The sequence below is a fragment of the Macaca nemestrina genome, chromosome X, assembly GCF_043159975.1.
Source record: "Macaca nemestrina isolate mMacNem1 chromosome X, mMacNem.hap1, whole genome shotgun sequence".
Lineage (NCBI taxonomy): Eukaryota > Metazoa > Chordata > Mammalia > Primates > Cercopithecidae > Macaca > Macaca nemestrina.
Window position 1 is genome coordinate 143,083,755 of NC_092145.1, and position 17,892 is coordinate 143,101,646.

At 42.1% G+C, this 17,892-nt stretch overlaps 1 protein-coding gene across 5 annotated transcripts in view; it reads right to left on the bottom strand.

The window, feature by feature from the left end:
* The window catches only part of LOC105478180 (NHS actin remodeling regulator), a 366,659-nt gene that overhangs the window by 80,292 nt on the left and 268,475 nt on the right, over window positions 1-17,892 (bottom strand). Inside the window, exon 1 of one of the 5 annotated variants that reach the window (XM_024791673.2) lies at window positions 390-13,207. The exons of the other annotated variants lie outside the window; for them this stretch is intronic. Coding sequence (XP_024647441.1) covers window positions 390-615 — 226 coding nt within the window. The 5' untranslated portion in view covers window positions 616-13,207. Of the gene's footprint in view, window positions 1-389; window positions 13,208-17,892 lie in introns of those variants that run through there. 5 annotated transcript variants of the gene reach the window in all.

Sequence of the window (17,892 nt, forward strand, 5' to 3'; positions counted from 1 at the left end):
CCAGAGGGTAGGCAGCGTGGAAAAGTGCCGCCCCGCCCCAGAACCCGGGATCCGGGGTAGGGAGGAGGCGGCAAACTTAAAAGCTGCAACTGCAATATGCTTTTAAAAATAATAAAACCCCTGAAAGCCAGTGCTGTTCCCTTCGCCCCTCCGAGCTATGTGCGGTCCACCTTGACCGTCAGCTCACCCTCGCTCAGTTCTGCCAAGGGGACCCAGTTCTCAGATCTCGACCAAGGGGGATCTCCTCTCTGGCTAGCGCGCGGCTGGGCTGCGCCTCGAGCCTCCCCCGACCCCCAAGTTCACCCAGCACCCAGAGGTGCGAGAAATTAGTTTAATATGATGTCACTTGCCCATACCCCCTCCCCCCAGGCTGGTCCCATCTCACACACCCGCGTGGCCTGGGCTGCGAGTCGTGGAGCATCCCGGAGGGTTGCGGTGGGGCGCCACGCCGAGGCTAGCCTCCCCCGGCGCCCGCTCAGGTTCAGGCTCGGCCCTGGGCAGCCCGCCCGTGCATCGTTCCCCTGGTGCAGAAATCCTACCGCCGGTGCGCCCTGGGCGCGCCGCCGGGCCCCGCGCCGGCTCCCCGGGAATGCGGCCGTCAGGTGAGGTAGGCATGCGTGCCGGCTCCGCAGCGAAGCAGCAGCTGGCTGGGGCGCTGGGCTCGGAATCTGCCTCTTCTCCCTCTCCCCGCAAAAGAGAGGCCTCTCGGGGACTTTCCAGTGCCTTGTTGCGTTAGGACTGCATTCCCCCTTCCTTTTCCCTTTTATCTTAGTTTTTCCTTCAGATGCAAAAAGAGAGATCTCAGGAGTCCATGCCCAGTTCCAGCCTAACTCGGTCCACAGGCAGAGAATTATGAATGGATGCTGCCTTCTGATGAGGAAGTCGACTGGGGAGGTCTCTGCGCACGGCGCGCTCCATCAAAGCAGGGGCATTGGCCCCTCCACTGCTTCAATGCTGCAGGCTGAGACACCTAATTGACCACTGGGAAATCAGGTGCCCGGAGACCTGGGCGGGACGTAGCCCTGGGGCCACGCTAGGATCCAGAGCCTTGCCGGTGTAGACAGCTTCGATTTACAGCTCAGTGAATGGAGAGGACTGCGGCAGCCAAACCTCCCGGGCAGTAAGGCACGGCTGCACCAATGCTCCGCGGACAGCCGCCTGGCTCCGCGAGCATCTCCTAGCTCCACAGGGCTAAAGGGAACCTGCTAAAAATAATCCGTCCCCTGCCGCCAGCCGCAGTGAGCTGCAGGACTCAGTCCCCAGCCCCAAACTCGGTGGTGCGCGGGAGCCGGCCACAAAGCCCGGCCTGTGAGCTTAGACAAGCTGGAGGCTGCGGAGGATCCCGGATCCGGATTTCTTGTACCTCTGTGTTTCCTTCTCCCGTAGCGCGACCGCTGGGGCTGCGCGTTACCCATGCCCAGAGTGGCGGCGGGCTCCGCACATCACCAACAGGCTGGACCGACCGCAGCTGCTCAGCACCGCACCCCCGTGGCTCTCTTCTCACCTCCCTTATTCCTAGTTTATGGCCAACAGCAGAGGAAGGAATCAGAAACGCCGACCGTGCCAACCCCTCCAGCCCGGGCAGGAGGGTGGACACAGACTGGCGTAGAGCATGTCCCCGCATATAACAGGACTAGAGCACCCCAAAAATGTGACATTGCGTTCCCTTCCCCGATTCATCTCCGTACGCTGAAACCTCGCATCCTAGACACATCTCACCCTGCCCGGGCTGAAAAACACTGCAAGGACAATGCCTTTGCAGCCATGTATTAATCTCCAGGGAGCAGCGATTTACTAAACCAGACCTGAGGTTGAACCAGGGTTAAAAACTATGGCAGTGTGTGCCCATAGCTTAAGTTGGTAGGCTCTCCATATAGCAACCTAATGCAGAAGGCAGAGAGCCATTTAGGGCCACTTCAAAGACAACACTTATGGGATATGTCCTAATCCCATACACAACAAGAAGAAACCCAGTGAATGAAATTATCCAAAGATGATTTGTGGGATGTTGTTTTTGGTAATACATCTTTGAAACCTATTTAGGGAAAACTTGACTCTTTTCTGACTAGATTGCCTATTTTCAACTAGGGATGTTTAGGCGCTGGGCAGATTTGCATGTGTGGGCAATACTATATCCACCAGGCCTGTAACTTCTCCAGAATTCACAATTGTGAAACACTCCACTTGCCAAGGTCACAAGAAATATTGGGTTTTGCCTGTGTATGAAATAAAGAATATTTCCTAATTGGCATTACTATGAATTAATGTAGTATCACATGAAGTATCACCTAGAACCCAAGTCAGTCTGGGTTAGCTGTTCTCCACTAGCCTCCTTGGAGGGCTGCCAGTTGCTGGCAAGGACAGAATCTAGTGGGAGTCCCCCAGAAGACAGAGTGTGACTGGGACAGGAAGGATGAGGTGGGAGGAGATGGCATGGCCACTCCCCCAGTGAAGGTGAGAAGACAGCCATGTACCCCAAAGTTTAAGGGGTGGGTGGGTAAAGGAAAAGGTCATCAGAGAGGAAGAGAGACATTACTCAGAGAAGCAGGAGACCAGGATGGAAGGGGGAAGGGTCCCATCTCAGAAACAGGGGGATGGACCAAAGAGTTTTAAGAAGGCAGGGTGATGTATAATGTCAAATGTCACTGAGGGGTCAGTGGGAGGAGTTCTGCCTGCCAAGGGCAGACCTGAACCCCTGAGGCTTTGGGAAGGCTTGATGGATTGGCTACTGATGGGAGATGTGAAGTGGGTGCGAATACTAGTCAGAGCTTCTCAAAGGTAAAGGGAAGTCCTTCCCTTAGCCTTGCTCCTCAAAGGACCGGCAGCCCCTGGGGGTTTGGTAGAGATGCACCTTCTCAGGTCCTCCCAGACCTGCTGAATCAGACTCTGGAGTGAGGCCTGGCCATCTGTATGTTAACAAGCTCTCAGATCAACTTCAAACAGGAAGCCTCACCATATATGAATTCAAACCTCTCAGGTCTTGACATTAGAATTTACATTAGGGTGAGCAAAACGGCTGCCCTCAACAGCAATCCCTGGCAAGTGCATGGGTAGCTAGTGGCCAAGTCACTAATCATGCAGCCCAAGGAAATGAACTGCATTGCTTGGGGTTTTCAGGTCTGCTCTATCATGGGAGAGCCTTGACAATGAAGTCTGCAGAATTCCACAAAGCAATGAAAATGGCCATGTCTTTTCTCCTTTGTATTGATCTTTACAATAATGAGGTGGTTGTTAACAGTGATGGCAAAAATAATGATATAACTAGATTGCTTAAATTTGAATGAGATTTTAGCAAGTCCCTTGGCAGAGAGGTGAAAAAAAAGAAAAAAAAAAAAAGAAAAAGTAAAGAAAAGAAAAGAAAACCACATAGGCTTTGTACCCAGAAAGACCTGTGTTTGAATCCTAGCTCCTCCAGTTCTTAACAAGTGTGGCCTTGGGAAAACTATTTGACTTCTCTGAATCTTGAATCTTCTTTGAATCAGTTTCTCATTTGTAAATGAAAATAAGAATACCTAATTTATAGCGTTGCTTAAAAGAGTAAATAAAACAATAAAGCACCATGATAGTGCCCAGCACATAATAAAAGCTCAACAAAGATGGTTCCTTCCTACCTGTGTTTGAGGTCTTTGCACGTAATGCTCATATTGCATTTTTTTTGAGGTCCCCCTATCCTCTGTATGGTGGTTAGGGTATCGGATGCTTCCTGTGGCTCAAAGGTTCAAATATAAGCCCTTATTGAGTATCTCTTAGATGCCAGGTACTGTGCTGGGTGCTTGTGGGGATACAGCAGAGTCTGGATCCAGTTGGAGCTGACGTTCTAAGGAGTGAGTTTACCTCCCAGTCCATATAGGTATCCTTTTCTGATATATATTTTAAATTATTATTTTAATTGATACTTAATAATTATGCATATTTTCAGTATACGGTATGATATTTCAATACATGTGTACAAGGTGAAGTGATCAAAATAGGGTAATTAGCAAATTGATCATCTAAAGCATTTATCATTTCTTTTTGTTGGAAACATTTAAAATCCTCTATTCTAGCTATTTCAAAATATACAATAAATTCTTGTTAACTATAGTCACCCTACAGTGCTATATGCCACTAGAACTTATTCCACCTATCTAGCTGTAATTTTTTAATTCATTAACCAAACTCTCCTTATCCCCACACCACCATCCCCAGCCTCTGGTAACCACTATTCTACTCTCTACTTCTATGTGATCCTTTTGGTAGCTCTCACATATGAGTGAGAACATGCCATGTTTGTCTTTCTGTGCCTAGCTTATTTCACTTAACATAATGTCCCCCAGTTTCATCCATGTTGCTGCAAATGATAGGATTTTATTCTTTTTTATGGCTTAATAGTATTCTATTGTATATATAAGCCACATATTCTTTATCCATTCATCTGTCAATGGACACAGGTTGATTTCATATCTTGGCTATTGCAATTAGTGCTGTAATAAACATGGGAGTGCAGATGTCTCTTCGACATACTGATGTTTTTACTGAAAGCCAAGGGTACCAGGTCTCACAGACAATTGTAAATGTGTCCTTCTTTAGGACAGTGATGATCTATAGCAGGGGTCAACAAACGTTTTCTGTAAAGGGCCAGGTAGAAAGTATTTTAGGATTTGCTGGTTATGTAGTCTCTGTTGCAACTACTCTACTCTGCTGTTGTAGCTCAAAAGCAGCCATCAGTGGTGCATATATGGATGGATGTGGCTGTGTTTCAATAGAACCTTCTTCATAAAAATAGAGAGTGGGTGGGATTTGGCCCATGGGCCATAATTTGCCAACCTCTGATCTACAGTATGGCTCGGGAAATAACTATTTCCTTTAACTGGTATTGCCAGGAAATGGTAAAGTCTACATAGGTAATTTTCCATATAACTAAAGTTTATCCAACCAAGAACAATTTTCTGAAGCCCCTTATTGTTCTGAAGCATATTTTATACTTTCCCTGGAAGAAACTGGTTAATCAGTTGTTCACTAAACTATCTCCTTCTTTCTCCTACAGCTAAACTACTTTCCCAGCCTCCCTTGCAGTTAGGTACAGCCCTGTAACTGAGTCCTGGCCAATGGAATGTGGGCAGAAGCTATGTGTGCCTCCAGCCTTGGCACATAAAAGCTCTTACCTATTCCTACACACATTTTCTTGTCTTCCCTGCTGGCTGAACACAAAGGCTCTGTGGGATGGTGGATTCCCAAGATGGGAAGAGCCTAGGTACCCACCTGCATGCTAATCAGCATTAAACTGCAAGGAAAGTGAGAGGTAAGCCACTGAAATATTGGGGGTTTATTACCAGAATTAGCCTACCTTGAGTAATTCACTTTCCTATCTCTTTAATCAGATGCTACAAAACACAATTTAATGTTTTGTTGATTACTTAGGGTCTTTATTAAGAAAACTTATTATTGGTCTCTATGGTAACACATTTCTAAGACTCCTTTTTGGATTTCCATGCTCTTTCCTTGGTATTTAATTCTCCACTATCATTCCTTTCTCAACCTTCTTTTAGCTCCTTTCCCCAGAGTTTAAGCCTCCAGTGAGCTGAGGATAACAGACACCCACGGTTGAGAAACATCTGTCCATTAAACACGAGTTACCAATTCTCCGGCAAGAACCAAAAGGATACATGTGGGCTTGCTGACAATTGTTTGTAGCCTTGGGAAACTCTTTTCACTTACTTCCAGGTTTAGTGCTGTATTCCTGAAAGCTGAAATTATTGGAAGTTCAGCAGCCCTGAGAAGAGTGGGGGTATTTCTGTATTGTTGAGCTTACAAATTTTCAAAGCTTTCATTCTTTTACTAGCCATCTTGGGGGAGTCCATGATACAGATTCCAGTTCTGTCCTTCAACATGCATGGACTATTCAATTATCAAAATACTGTCATTTCCTGATTTTGTACATATATATTTTAGCTGTTATATGCTCCAAATCTCCATTTTAAATTCACCTTTTCTGGTTAATTTACTGTTTTGGTGACACAAACAGATCTTAATTGACTCCTATTTTACAGGAGCTGGAAGAATTGACTCTAAAAGGCTAAATAGTTTTAATTCAGTTCAAGAGGTGGTATGCCTCAGACAATTTACCAAGAAAATCCAGGTGTGCTTTAGACATGGTCTTTGGATTATTCTGACAGGTGGGAATGTGGTCCTTTCCCAGCATGAGGTGGGATACAGGAGAGGAATTCGTGGGGCTGGATCAAGGGGAGAAAGACTGGAGGAAGTCAATGGAGCCCAAATACTTTGACAGTCTGATTTTACTTCTTTATTGTAAAAACTAAGATGATCATATTTAAATGATCCTCTTGGTCTGTTTCTTCATCTATAAAATAAGGAGGGTGGAGATGATCTCTAAAATTTTCTCTACGTTTTTCATTGTGTAAGTCAATTTTTCTATGAGACTTGGAACCAAAAATACCTTCTAAAATGATTTCTGATCATCAGTACTTATTTTATCTTCCTGTTTAGGCTGAGCATCCAGAATTGGCCATTCTACCTATAAACCTCAGCATCTGCAAGGGAAGTAATATGTTCTGTGATCTGCCCAGGGCTGGATAACCTTTTGGTCCCAGAATGACCTTGAGGGTGAACTTGGGGATCCCAATTCTAGCTCTACTGTATTTATACCACACCCATTCTCTCCTTTTGTTTACCTAGGGTGACTTTCCTGCTTTATTCTCTTTGACTCAAATACATGCTGAGACCCAATTATGAAAACTCAGTTTTGTCTCCAAGGCTTACTTCCCTGGAGCAAGTTGAATGTCCCCTCCAGAACTATGCATGTGGTAGAGCTTTACTTCTCACTTATCCCAGTAGCAGCACATTACTATTGCTGCTGCCCCACCACTGTTCACAAGGGACTCCCTTGACTTCCAGAAGAAATAGCTGCTATAAAATGGATCACTCATTCATAAGGAACTATATGTTTATTCATATATATTTTATATCATAACAAATGTAAATTAATTTCAGGGTACGACTACCCAAGCTAGTATCTATGTGGCTGCCTGTATAAAATTTCTCCCTCAAAATTCTCCAAACCATCTGGCATAAACTACTGTATTGTGACCTGTTAAAATAAGTAACAGCTGTGATAATCCCTCTCAATTTATAGCAAGCTATAAAACTTTGCATATACTGGCAATGAATATAAAATAATAAATAAAACCATTATCATTCTGTGCTGTCTTGGTGGGAATTATGATGATTTAGCCAAAATGGAGCCCTATAGAATGCATCAGAGGAGAAGATTAAGCAAAGGTTTTGCCCAACGTGGCCTCCTCTAGCCCCCAAAGACTAACCTCACTATTTAGAATTCCTGGATGTGTTTGAAAATCTTATCCAATGTAAATACATCCTTTCTGAAAAAACATGGTTCCCATACATTGCTGCCCAACTTCTAGTATTTCAAAGCCTCCTTTTCTGATGGTGGGTTTCCAAAATTGCACAGTATATCCAGACCATAAAGAAAAAGCAAGCTATGCATAACTCAAAAATGTGAATAATCTATAGCACCAAAGCTAAGAATTGTCTTGGAATTTTTAACTGTAAGTTTATGTTTGCAAACATTGCAAAGATCCCAGGTTGAAAAATATTGTATTGAAGTCGTCTCTCAAAGATATGTAATATGTGAACAAAGACAAGCTGGTATCTGGAAGGGAAAGGGGTGGGACAGCTTTGATTCTGAATGAAAGAATCACTATGCCCACTACACACCAATTTTACAAAATTAAGGGGTCAAGGAAGGAAACTAGCACCGTGAATGGCTCTTTACTAGGTTCTGGGCATTACCCCATAACCTTATTTAATCCTCACAACAGATATGTGCCTTAAATATTATTATTCCTGTTTCATGGTTAGGAAACTAATGTTCAGAGAGGTTAAATAAGTTGCCCAAGGCCATCCAACTAACAAGTTGGAGAGACGGAGTTTGAACTCAGGTCTGTATGATTTCAAGATTCGTGCTCTTTCTACCTCACTATACTGTCTCTTGGGCAGCTGTTCAAAACCTTTTTCTGCCATGACCCATAGTATTTACACGAACCACTCATTATCACAACTGTGGGAAATTCCCACCCCTTTTTCTCACATTTATTTGAATACAAGGAGAGTTAGCCTACTATTGGAAGAACTTCAAATCCATTTTAATTTATGCATATAAAAATTTGCAAATACAGGTGCTTCGTTATTGCGATAGATTTCAAAAATAGCCATGCTACTTTTCAGCTCTTCCCAGCAAGAGGCGGAATCTGTTTCTCCACCTTGAATCTGAGCAGGCCTTATGACCTGATTTGGCCAGAAGAATGTGGTGGAAGTGACATTGTACATGTCTTAGCCTGGGCCTCAAGAAGCCTTGCAACTTCTGCTTCTGCTGGTCTTGGCACCTGTCCTCCTTACTGCTGCTCATGAAGAAGCCTGGTCCAACCTGTTGGATGATGAGGTACAGGTGGCCCAGTTGTCTCCTACCCCCATCTTGATCTGCTAATCACCAGACATGAATAAGGCCACTCTAGGTCATTCAGCCCACCTGACTATAGACATAAGCAAGCTCCACAGAGCTTAACTGAGCCATCCCAGACCAGAAGAACCAAGCACTAAATTTTAAGCCACTAAGTACTGGGTGATTTTTTATGCAGAAAAGGCTAACTAATGCCGTTCTTTAAAATAAATTTCTGGCCATATGTCAAAACAGATACTAATGCTTGAGGATTGTTGGTTTGAGCACAAGGATCATAAACTAAAGACTTAAAAAAATAAAAGATAAATCCTTTCTGATGGCTCCAAATACTGTCGCTGCTCAAGGTCTTCACAGTACTTCAATATGCCCCATGAAAGTGCCAGTTCAGAAAGGATTCCTATGGATACAGTTCCAGAAGACCACCTTTCCTCCTCCAATCCTGGGCTTGGCAGCTTGATTTTGGGTGATATGGTTTTGGGGAAAGAATCACCAAGGCGAATGGCTCAGAGCTTCCCTCAAGAAACAATCAGTGGATGGAAGCAAGAGAAAAAGAGATCATGTGTTTCAAGACTGCTAATGCCAATACATGATCCATTATTGAAATCCATCATTGAAATTAAAAAGTAATGCTGTGGGCCAAGAAGAACTATGATTTGTTAGAATATGGGGTCAGTTTTGTATTTAAAAACATAGTCATGCTGTCTTCCTAAGAAGATAAGGTATGCAAAGACACAGGTGGGAGAGAGGGAAAGAGATGTCCACCCTCCCTTTCCACACACTTGGGAAATGTACAGATGGAAACCCTCAAAAGGAAGGAAGGAATGCTGTAATTATAAACCAAATTAGGGCCAAAGTGAACTATCTGAGAAAGGAAGTTACAACTAAGTACTTAAAGCAGTGTTCTCAACCTTGACTGTATGTTGGAATTTCAGCATAGTGAAAGCAACTCCAAAGCTTGCATTCTTAATCTCTACAGGGATTACTAGCTTTATTTATTATACTCAGAAAAAATGTTCAGATTTGGACTTTCCACCAGTTTCTACAAAAGCCATTTCTTTTTAAGAAAATGCTGGGGTAACATATTACTTGATCGTTCAGCTATCTTAGCATGTGAATGCTTGTGCTCTTTTTCTTAGTATCTTAGCATGTGAATGCTTGTGCTCTTTTTCTTATTTTCTTAGTAAATCTTGGAGCCTTTGAACTTTGAATAATTTCTTTTTTCTTTCTCCCAGTGCCCTCTAGTTACACAAACACACACACACAAAATTACAGAAGCAGTATTTACATCTATACGTCTATGGCTTTTTCATTTGGTATTTACAGTACTGAGTGAATGAATTAATTCAGTTCATTTTGCTTCTTAGGAAAAAAGATGTGTAACGAAAAGAGGTCCCTTTTAGTCTACTCTTGCAAGGTTTCATAAAGAGTAGATAAAGGAGAAACAGAGAGAAGGAAACCCTCCTTATAAACCTAAAAAAATATATTGGTCTGTACCCTAAACATTTTTTTTCTACATCTGCAGTTAAAAACGTACTAATTTTGTTCCAGAAAAGGGGATGTTTTGCTGAGCAACCTTATAAATTAAAACAAACCTGTCTATACCAGTATTTGCAGTCTCACCTAGTTCAGGTTCTGAACTTGTTTCCCAACAGTTTTTCCCAGTCTGAGAACATGCCTAGGACAGTGGATTAAGGCTCTAGTCTGGGACGTCCATTGGTTGCCTTCCCAGCAGAATCAGAAATGGCATTTCCAGAGCAGAGGAGACATAAAAGTAGTATCATGTACTCAGTTGGGAGGGAAGACTTCCTCGTTTGAGGATAGGGTTGAGTGGAATAGCAGGAAAGAGAAATGACCAGGTATGGAGAAATTACCAGGTATGGAGAAATTACCAGATATGGAGAATCAATGGCCCCTCTGAGATACTAGAAGCTTTACTAGAGAAGCCAGGTAAAGAAGTCTCCTGTTCTTGTCAAAAGCCCCTTATCCATGTCTTACCACCTAGACTTTGACATGAAAGAGAATCAAGGCACAGTTTGGCTTGCTCTTGTAAGGTTTTGGTTTACAGTAATTCACTTCTAAAAGGAGAAACGAAACGGCATGGTGGCTCATGCCTGTAGTCCCAGTGCTTTGGGAGGCTGAGGCAGGAGAATTATTTGAGGCCAGGAGTTTGAGACTAGCCTGGGCAAAATAGTGAGACCCTGTCCCTACAGAAAATAAAAAATCAGCTGGGCATGGTGGCTAATCCCAGCCACTTGGGAGGCTGGGGTGGGAGGATTACTTGCACCCAGGAGTTTGAGGCTGCAGTGAGCTGTGATCACGGTACTGCACGCCATCCTGGATGTCAGAAGAGCAAGACCCTGTCTCTAAAGAGATACATACATACATACATACATACGTACATACATACATACATACATACATAAAAGGAGAAAGACAAAGCAACAGGAAGTTTCTGCAGAATAATTTCATAATAAGTGGACCATGTGTTAGAAAGTTGCTTTGCACATAGGAGCTCCTTCACTCATAAATATTTCTTAACAAACAATATTTTTAAAAATTGACTTTTTAAAACAGAGAAAACAGATGATTCAGATGTTTCTTGTCTCAAGAGGGAACAGTTTTGGGATCATAGAGATGTAAATCTCAGTAGGATTTGTAAGAAAGAAGTTTTCTGGCTTTCTGGGATGGTCAATATGTATCCAAGATGGCCTAGTGATGATGCTGATAGAACTTTGAAAGAGCCCAGCGGGGGACCACACTGAGGTCCTCCCTGCCCACTTCAGCAGTTCTAGGATGTCACTTTGTGTCTCTGGATTTAGGCTCCCTCCCTTAGGCCCCCAGGCTTCGGGCAGTAAGCCGTATAAATTGGAGCCATAGGGTGCAGGGGTCTGATGCTTAAATGCAGTCAGTCTTCAGCCTCGAAGTGTTCTGAAGCTCATTTCTAAGTCAGTTTTCCCTTTTAATTCAGGACACATTTTCCCATGGAAAAGAAACTACAGACGGTGTTTAGAGTTCCAGGTTTTTCCATCAAGGCTTATTTCCCCCACAATATTCCTGGAAAATATGTATTTGCAATGAAGAGTGGAAAATAATACTGGTATCATGGTAGTGAGTAAACAATATTAATATAACTCAAGAAGATAGTTTTAAAAATTAATTTTAAATGCCAGTGCCTGATGAAATGCAAGAATAATTAGAGAAAGAGTAGTAGGCTGATGGAGACTTTGGGGTCTACAAATGAAATATCTGTCTTTTTGAAGATTAATGATACTGATTCTCTATTATGTCTGATATCACTTGAAAGATTAACTCATTCCAAAAAATAATATTTCTTGAGTATCTAAAATCCACTAGACAATACTATAGCAGAGATGAAAGACCTAGTGCCTACTCTGAAGGAGACCATTGAATGGCTGCCTTGAGAGACACTTTTTTATACCTGGTTTTCAGGGGGACTTATGCATACTCCTGGCATTTCAGGAAGCCACAGGATAAATATAGAAGGATGTTCCTGGACCACTAGCTTTACTCAATGATTGTTTGAGGAGAGATTATTTTACATTACATAACATAGATAATACTGCTAATTTTATAAGAATGCTTAGGATGAGGCATGCAATTACAAAAAAAATTCAGATGATCATATAAAAGACTGTTTGGGGCCATGCCTGACTTTATCTCTCCCTATCTCCACCACTGGCTCAGGTCCTCATAGGGGTACTGGTTCACCCTTTTCCCTTGGAAGCACCACCATCCACTAAAAGACAGACAGGCACAACTATCTTTTCTTTACATATGGGCTATGGAAAGGGAGATATCTAAATCACCCTGGGCAATTTCAGGGAAGGCTTCCCCCAGAAAAGTGATGCTTAAGCCAAGGCTTCTAAACTGAAGAAATAGCCAGGCAAAATAGGTCATAAAAGCATTCGGAGGTTTTAGTGTACACAGACCTGTAGGCGTGTGAGACAGCATGATGTGATGAGAAACTGCAAGCAATTTTGTATGACTGGAACATCTGGCTGGTGTGGGGAACTTCAGAGACACATGCATTATCATTCCAAGGTGCAAGAAGGGAAGTGGAGGGGAAAAAAGATGTTGAATTCAAGAGTTCTCTGTTCCAGTCAACAGGCGGCATTGTTGGCCCAGGGCACCTTTGTGGTTATCCAGAGCAAGTGGCCTTGGGAAATTTGAGAAAGCAGATGGTGGTATGAAGATAGCCAATTGTAGATGGGAGACATTTAAAAATAGGTTTTTATAACTACAGAAAGAGTTGTAATCATATTTGCTACTTGTTACTTCATTCAGAGACTTTGAATGAGATAAAATATGGTCCCTGCAAGCAACTTCACCAGATGCTAAAGTTAAGAAATTAGAGGACAAACTATCATCTTTCTCATCATGGAAAAACACCATCTCTTCATGCTGACCTGCCAACATATCCAAACAACAGTGTTGGAAATTCTGCATTGTAACTTCTTGACCTATCACAACTACCAGCACTTGTTAATCTATCACCTTATATGATACCAGAGGACATTTACAACCTTCTCCTGGGAAACAAACATTTGAACAATACGTCACTGATAAACAATGCTTAGCAATAAATATATCAGTTGCAGACAATCAAGTTAATTAGCAAAAAGTTCTAGTGTCATTAAAGAAACCAAAAGTGAAAGTAACAGACTTTACCTACCATGCCTCTCCCTTTTTTCAAGACACAGGACACTATTGGATCTGTCCCTTGTCCAAGTGACACCACTTCTCAGTTCACAGTCTTGCATTTTGGTTGAGGCCATTTCTTCTGATCAGTTTTTGCACCTTCAAATCAGAACTAAATTCCTTCTACTTTGGATGAACTAAACAGAGATTGTAGCACAGGCCATGGCACATCTTTTAACCCTTAACCTCATTGAGAGCTCCCACTTTCCCCAAGGCACTGTATGATAACCTAAAAACATCACTTCCATGTTTAGTTTGGGATCATTATTTTCAAACCCCTGCAGACAGTATAATCTACTGGTAAACAACAAAACAAAACAAACAAACAATAACAACAACAACAAAAACATAGGTTTTGGAGCCAGAAAGAACTGAGTCTAAATTCTGGCTCTGTAACAACTAAGCTGTAATCTTGGGCAAGTTGTTATGTAAATATTCTAAGCCTCATTTTCTTCATCTATGGAATCAGAAGAATAATTGTACCTACATCAGAGGGTTGTGATGAGAATAAGCTATGACCAAGCAATTAGCATAAATCTCCTGAGCACATAAGTCATTAAATTACTTTTAACATTAACATCCTGGTTTCCCCCAGCCACTGCATGTGACAATCTCCTCAATCCCTAACATCAATGGACAAGCCCCTCTCAAACACATTATATCCATCACTTATGAGGCAAAAATACTTAGACTGCCATCTTAACTGCTAAACTTAAAAAAGAAATGTTTCATTGCTTATTTCCAGAAATACCTTTCCTTTCTGACTTGGATGAAATCACTGGAAGATAAACAGATTAGAAGAAAATCAAAATAACCGGAATGAATAGTTTTTGAAATTGCTAAAATAAGTTGCTAAAAACAAAGACCCCTGGAGAAATTATAGCATAAGCTATTAGTTTTATATTTACATCTTCACTTAAATATCCACCCACTACCAAAATTGTAAATCAGTGTATAAGATGTTATATTGGGAAATGGAGTGGGGTTAAAAAAAATCTTTTGATACTTGGTTGGGTCTGCTTTCATCTTGCCAGAGGCGAACTAATATTAACCAAAGTATACCAAAATATAAAAGATGACAGTCTCAGAAAGAATGGGATAAGATCAGAGAAAAAGGGGTCAGGAAAAAGGGCTTTAATTACTTGTGGTAACATACTTCCAATACCACCTCCTAATTGTAATGATAATAATAGTAGCAATGACAACAACTACAACCATTTATTCAGTCCTTATGTCCCAAGCAGTGTGCCATGTGCACTATTTTAATTATGCCATTAAATCTTCACAACAAGTCTATGAGATTTTGTAGAAGAAACCAAAGCTTAGAAAGATATACCCTAGGTCGAGCACGGTGGCTCACGCCTGTAATCCCAGCACTTTGGGAGGCCGAGGCGGGCGGATCACGAGGTCAGGAGATTGAGACCATCCTGGCTAACACGGTGAAACTCCGTCTCTACCAAAAATACAAAAAAACTAGCCAGGCCTGGTGGCCCTCGCCTGTAATCCTAGCTACTAGGGAAGCTGAGGCAGGAGAATCGCTTGAACCTGGGAGGCAGAGGTTGCAGTGAGCTGAGATTGCGCCATTGCACTCCAGCCTGGGCGACACAGTGAGACTCCAACAACAACAACAACAAAAAAAAAAAAAAAAAAGAAAAAGAAAAAGAAAAAGAAAGAAAGAAAGAAAGATATACCCTAAAATGTTTCTCTGGCTAACACATTTCTACCAATTCATCAAAGCCTAGCTCAAATCTCACTTCCTTAGAAGCTTCCTTCCTTTTCCCTTGTCACCTCCTCCATCCCACATCCAGTTTTTCTTTCTCCAATCATTTTGAAGTTTGTTTTTGTCTTTTCTTTTTAAATAGACATACTTGGGAATATAATCACACATGGATATTTGGTTCTACTGTTCTTTCACAGAATGCTGAATGGGTTGGGTCTCTAAATGTAGCTGTGACACTTTAAAGATAGGTTCTCAGCTTTGCCCCAAATATAGAGCAGGATGTAGGGCAGATTCTATACTTACAGAATCTGATCTAAGCCTATATATCTATTAAATTGCAATAAATTGGATTTTTGCCCTTTACCAAGTTTCAGAATTCATAGTTATTTTCAGCTTGATATGTTGGACCAAGGGCAGAGAAATGTTGTTGTCCTACAGAGGGCTCCAGCCACAAGAATGTTGTGGAACAGGAAAGGAAGTCATTTTTTATCATTGAACTCAAAAGCTTCTTTTCTTATATGAATCAAAGGTGTATCTTATCTCCCAGATATTTCTTCTGAGTCCATCAGTGGGCTGGGCCTGCCACCCTCCTATAAAAGGAGAGTAGACAAAGAGAAGCAGAATGTGATTTGGCAGCAAAGGACATTTTTCCCCGGCAGAAAATGGAGTGACTTTTAGCTTATCTGTTGTCACCTTGTTAATGTGGTCATTGTTCTTCAAAATAAAATCTCCTCTTCTTACCCATGATTTCCTTTGTGTAAAAGTAAATAAATAAATAAAAAAGCAACTAAAAACTCAGTGGAGAGAGGTAGAAGGGCAAAAATAAAAGCCTAATCAAGAGAAGCAACAAATCAACTCTTTTTTACGGAAAAACACTCAACACACAATTATCTTAATTCTCCCAAGTGGTTATTTTGCTTGCTTTCTGAGACAGGTGTGGAAAGCACTAGAAACCCATGGCCCCTGTCATCACCCCTGGTTTTCAAAGCAGGAACTATAGGCCTATATTAGTTGGGATGCAGAATTTGTCATCCGTTTAAGCCTAGGGCTATGTGGCTGTTGATGTGTGCCCCTGGCCTGTTCTCAAACACATCCTTATTCAAAAATTAATCATGCAGCTCTTACTTGCCTGTGAATGTTTCCAGGGATAAAAACTTAGATGGAAAAGGGAGCTTAGTTGTTAATGGCCAAATGTCATCCATGGCAAGCATAACACAAAGACAAGGTGGTGAGAGAAGAGTGATTTACTCTATCTTGAAGAACAAATGAAAACTTCCTCCTCACTTAATTGCAAAGGTGGGATCAAGAAGGGAGCAAAGACAACATTCCTGGGAGGCCTCAGTTCCTTGAAGCTGAGGAAGCATTTGCATCTTTCCTCTTTTTGGAGCTTGACATTTGACCTCTGGATGCTGAAGAACCAGTTCTGTGTTTCAGTTGTGAATGGATATGGCTGAGATTAATTCCCTTCTGTATGTCCTTTCTGCCATTTCAGGAGCCAGGGGGTGCAGCTACATTCAAGATCAATGAGTTATAGCCACATGCAAGGCCATGAAAACTAATATCCTTCAGGAGAGTGGAGTTTCCATTATTCTTGCTGAGCCAAAAGGAGTAGGAGAGAGAGAGCCATGCTACCCAACAAAGTATTCAGAAGTACAAGGTGGGCTTCAGAGAAAATTAGAAGATTCTGCTTTGAACACAGATAAGTAACTTCCACTTCAGTCTACCTCTATATACAGTGGAGTTCTGCAGGATGGAGAGAGTGTGGAGAGCAGATTACAGTTGCTTATAGCTTCCTGTAGCCTTATCCCTTCCTAAATCTTACTATCTCCTCCATTACCTCCTATGCCCTGCAGACTCAGAGAAGGCAAGAATCAACCAAAGGCAAATAGGCATTTTTTAAAACTCACCGAAAACTTGATACGTCTTAACCTACTTATCCTGACAAAGTCAGTTCACAAGTCCTCTCCTCCATCAGCTTCACTTGGCTTCCCATGCCACCCCACAAGAAAGAGTTGGTTCCTCCTTCCTGTGAATGGGCCTCAAGGCACTGTGTTTAACCTTTCTGGTGTTCATGGGTCAGTATTCTCCTGATGCTATGGTTTGAATGTTTGTCCCCTCAGAAACTCATGTTGAAACATAATGTGCAATTTAACAGTGTTAAGAGGTGGGGTCTTTAAGAAGTGATTGGGTTATGACGGCTCTTTCCATAACCCAACGGATAAATAGATTAATGGATTAACAGATTAATGGGTTAGTGGATTAAATGGATTAATAGATTAATGGGTTAATGGATTAAATGGGTTATCACATGAATGGGTTAGTTATCACAAGAGTAGATATGTTATAAAAGCCAGCTTGGCTCTCAATGCAACCCCCCTATTACCCTGCGATGCCTTCCACAATGTTATGACACAGCATGAAGCCCTCACCAGAAGCCAACCAGATGCAACCACTTGATCTTGGACTTCTCAGCCTCTAGAACTGTAAGTAATACATTTCTTTTCTTTGTAAATTACCCAGTCTGTGATATTCTGTTATAGCAACAGAAAATGGACTAAGGTACCTGACTTGGAAGTCCTCAAGAACAGAACTGTGACTTAGTCATGTTTGATACTCAGAGCCAAGCCTAATGCCCAGCACAGAAATGCTGCTCCATAAAGTTTTGCTCCCCAAATGCTCACTTCCCTCAAGGCTCTGGCTATAACGTGCAGTCAAAATCCTACAGAGGGGAAAGCAACTCAGCTGGGTAGCCAGGAAAGAAGCCAGATCTGGGGTAAAGAAGCTCAAATAGTTCATTAAGGAACATCCCACAAGAGAAAATGAGATCAAGACAGTTCAGGGGAATTTCTGAATGGTGAGTTTTTGTGCTGAGTTTTTTCCTGGATTGCCTTGGCGTGCTCAATTCAGTGTAACATTTGGCTGCATGCCCTCCCCTAAGCACACTGTTGGTATTTCATGTCCCATCTGCCAGTGTCTC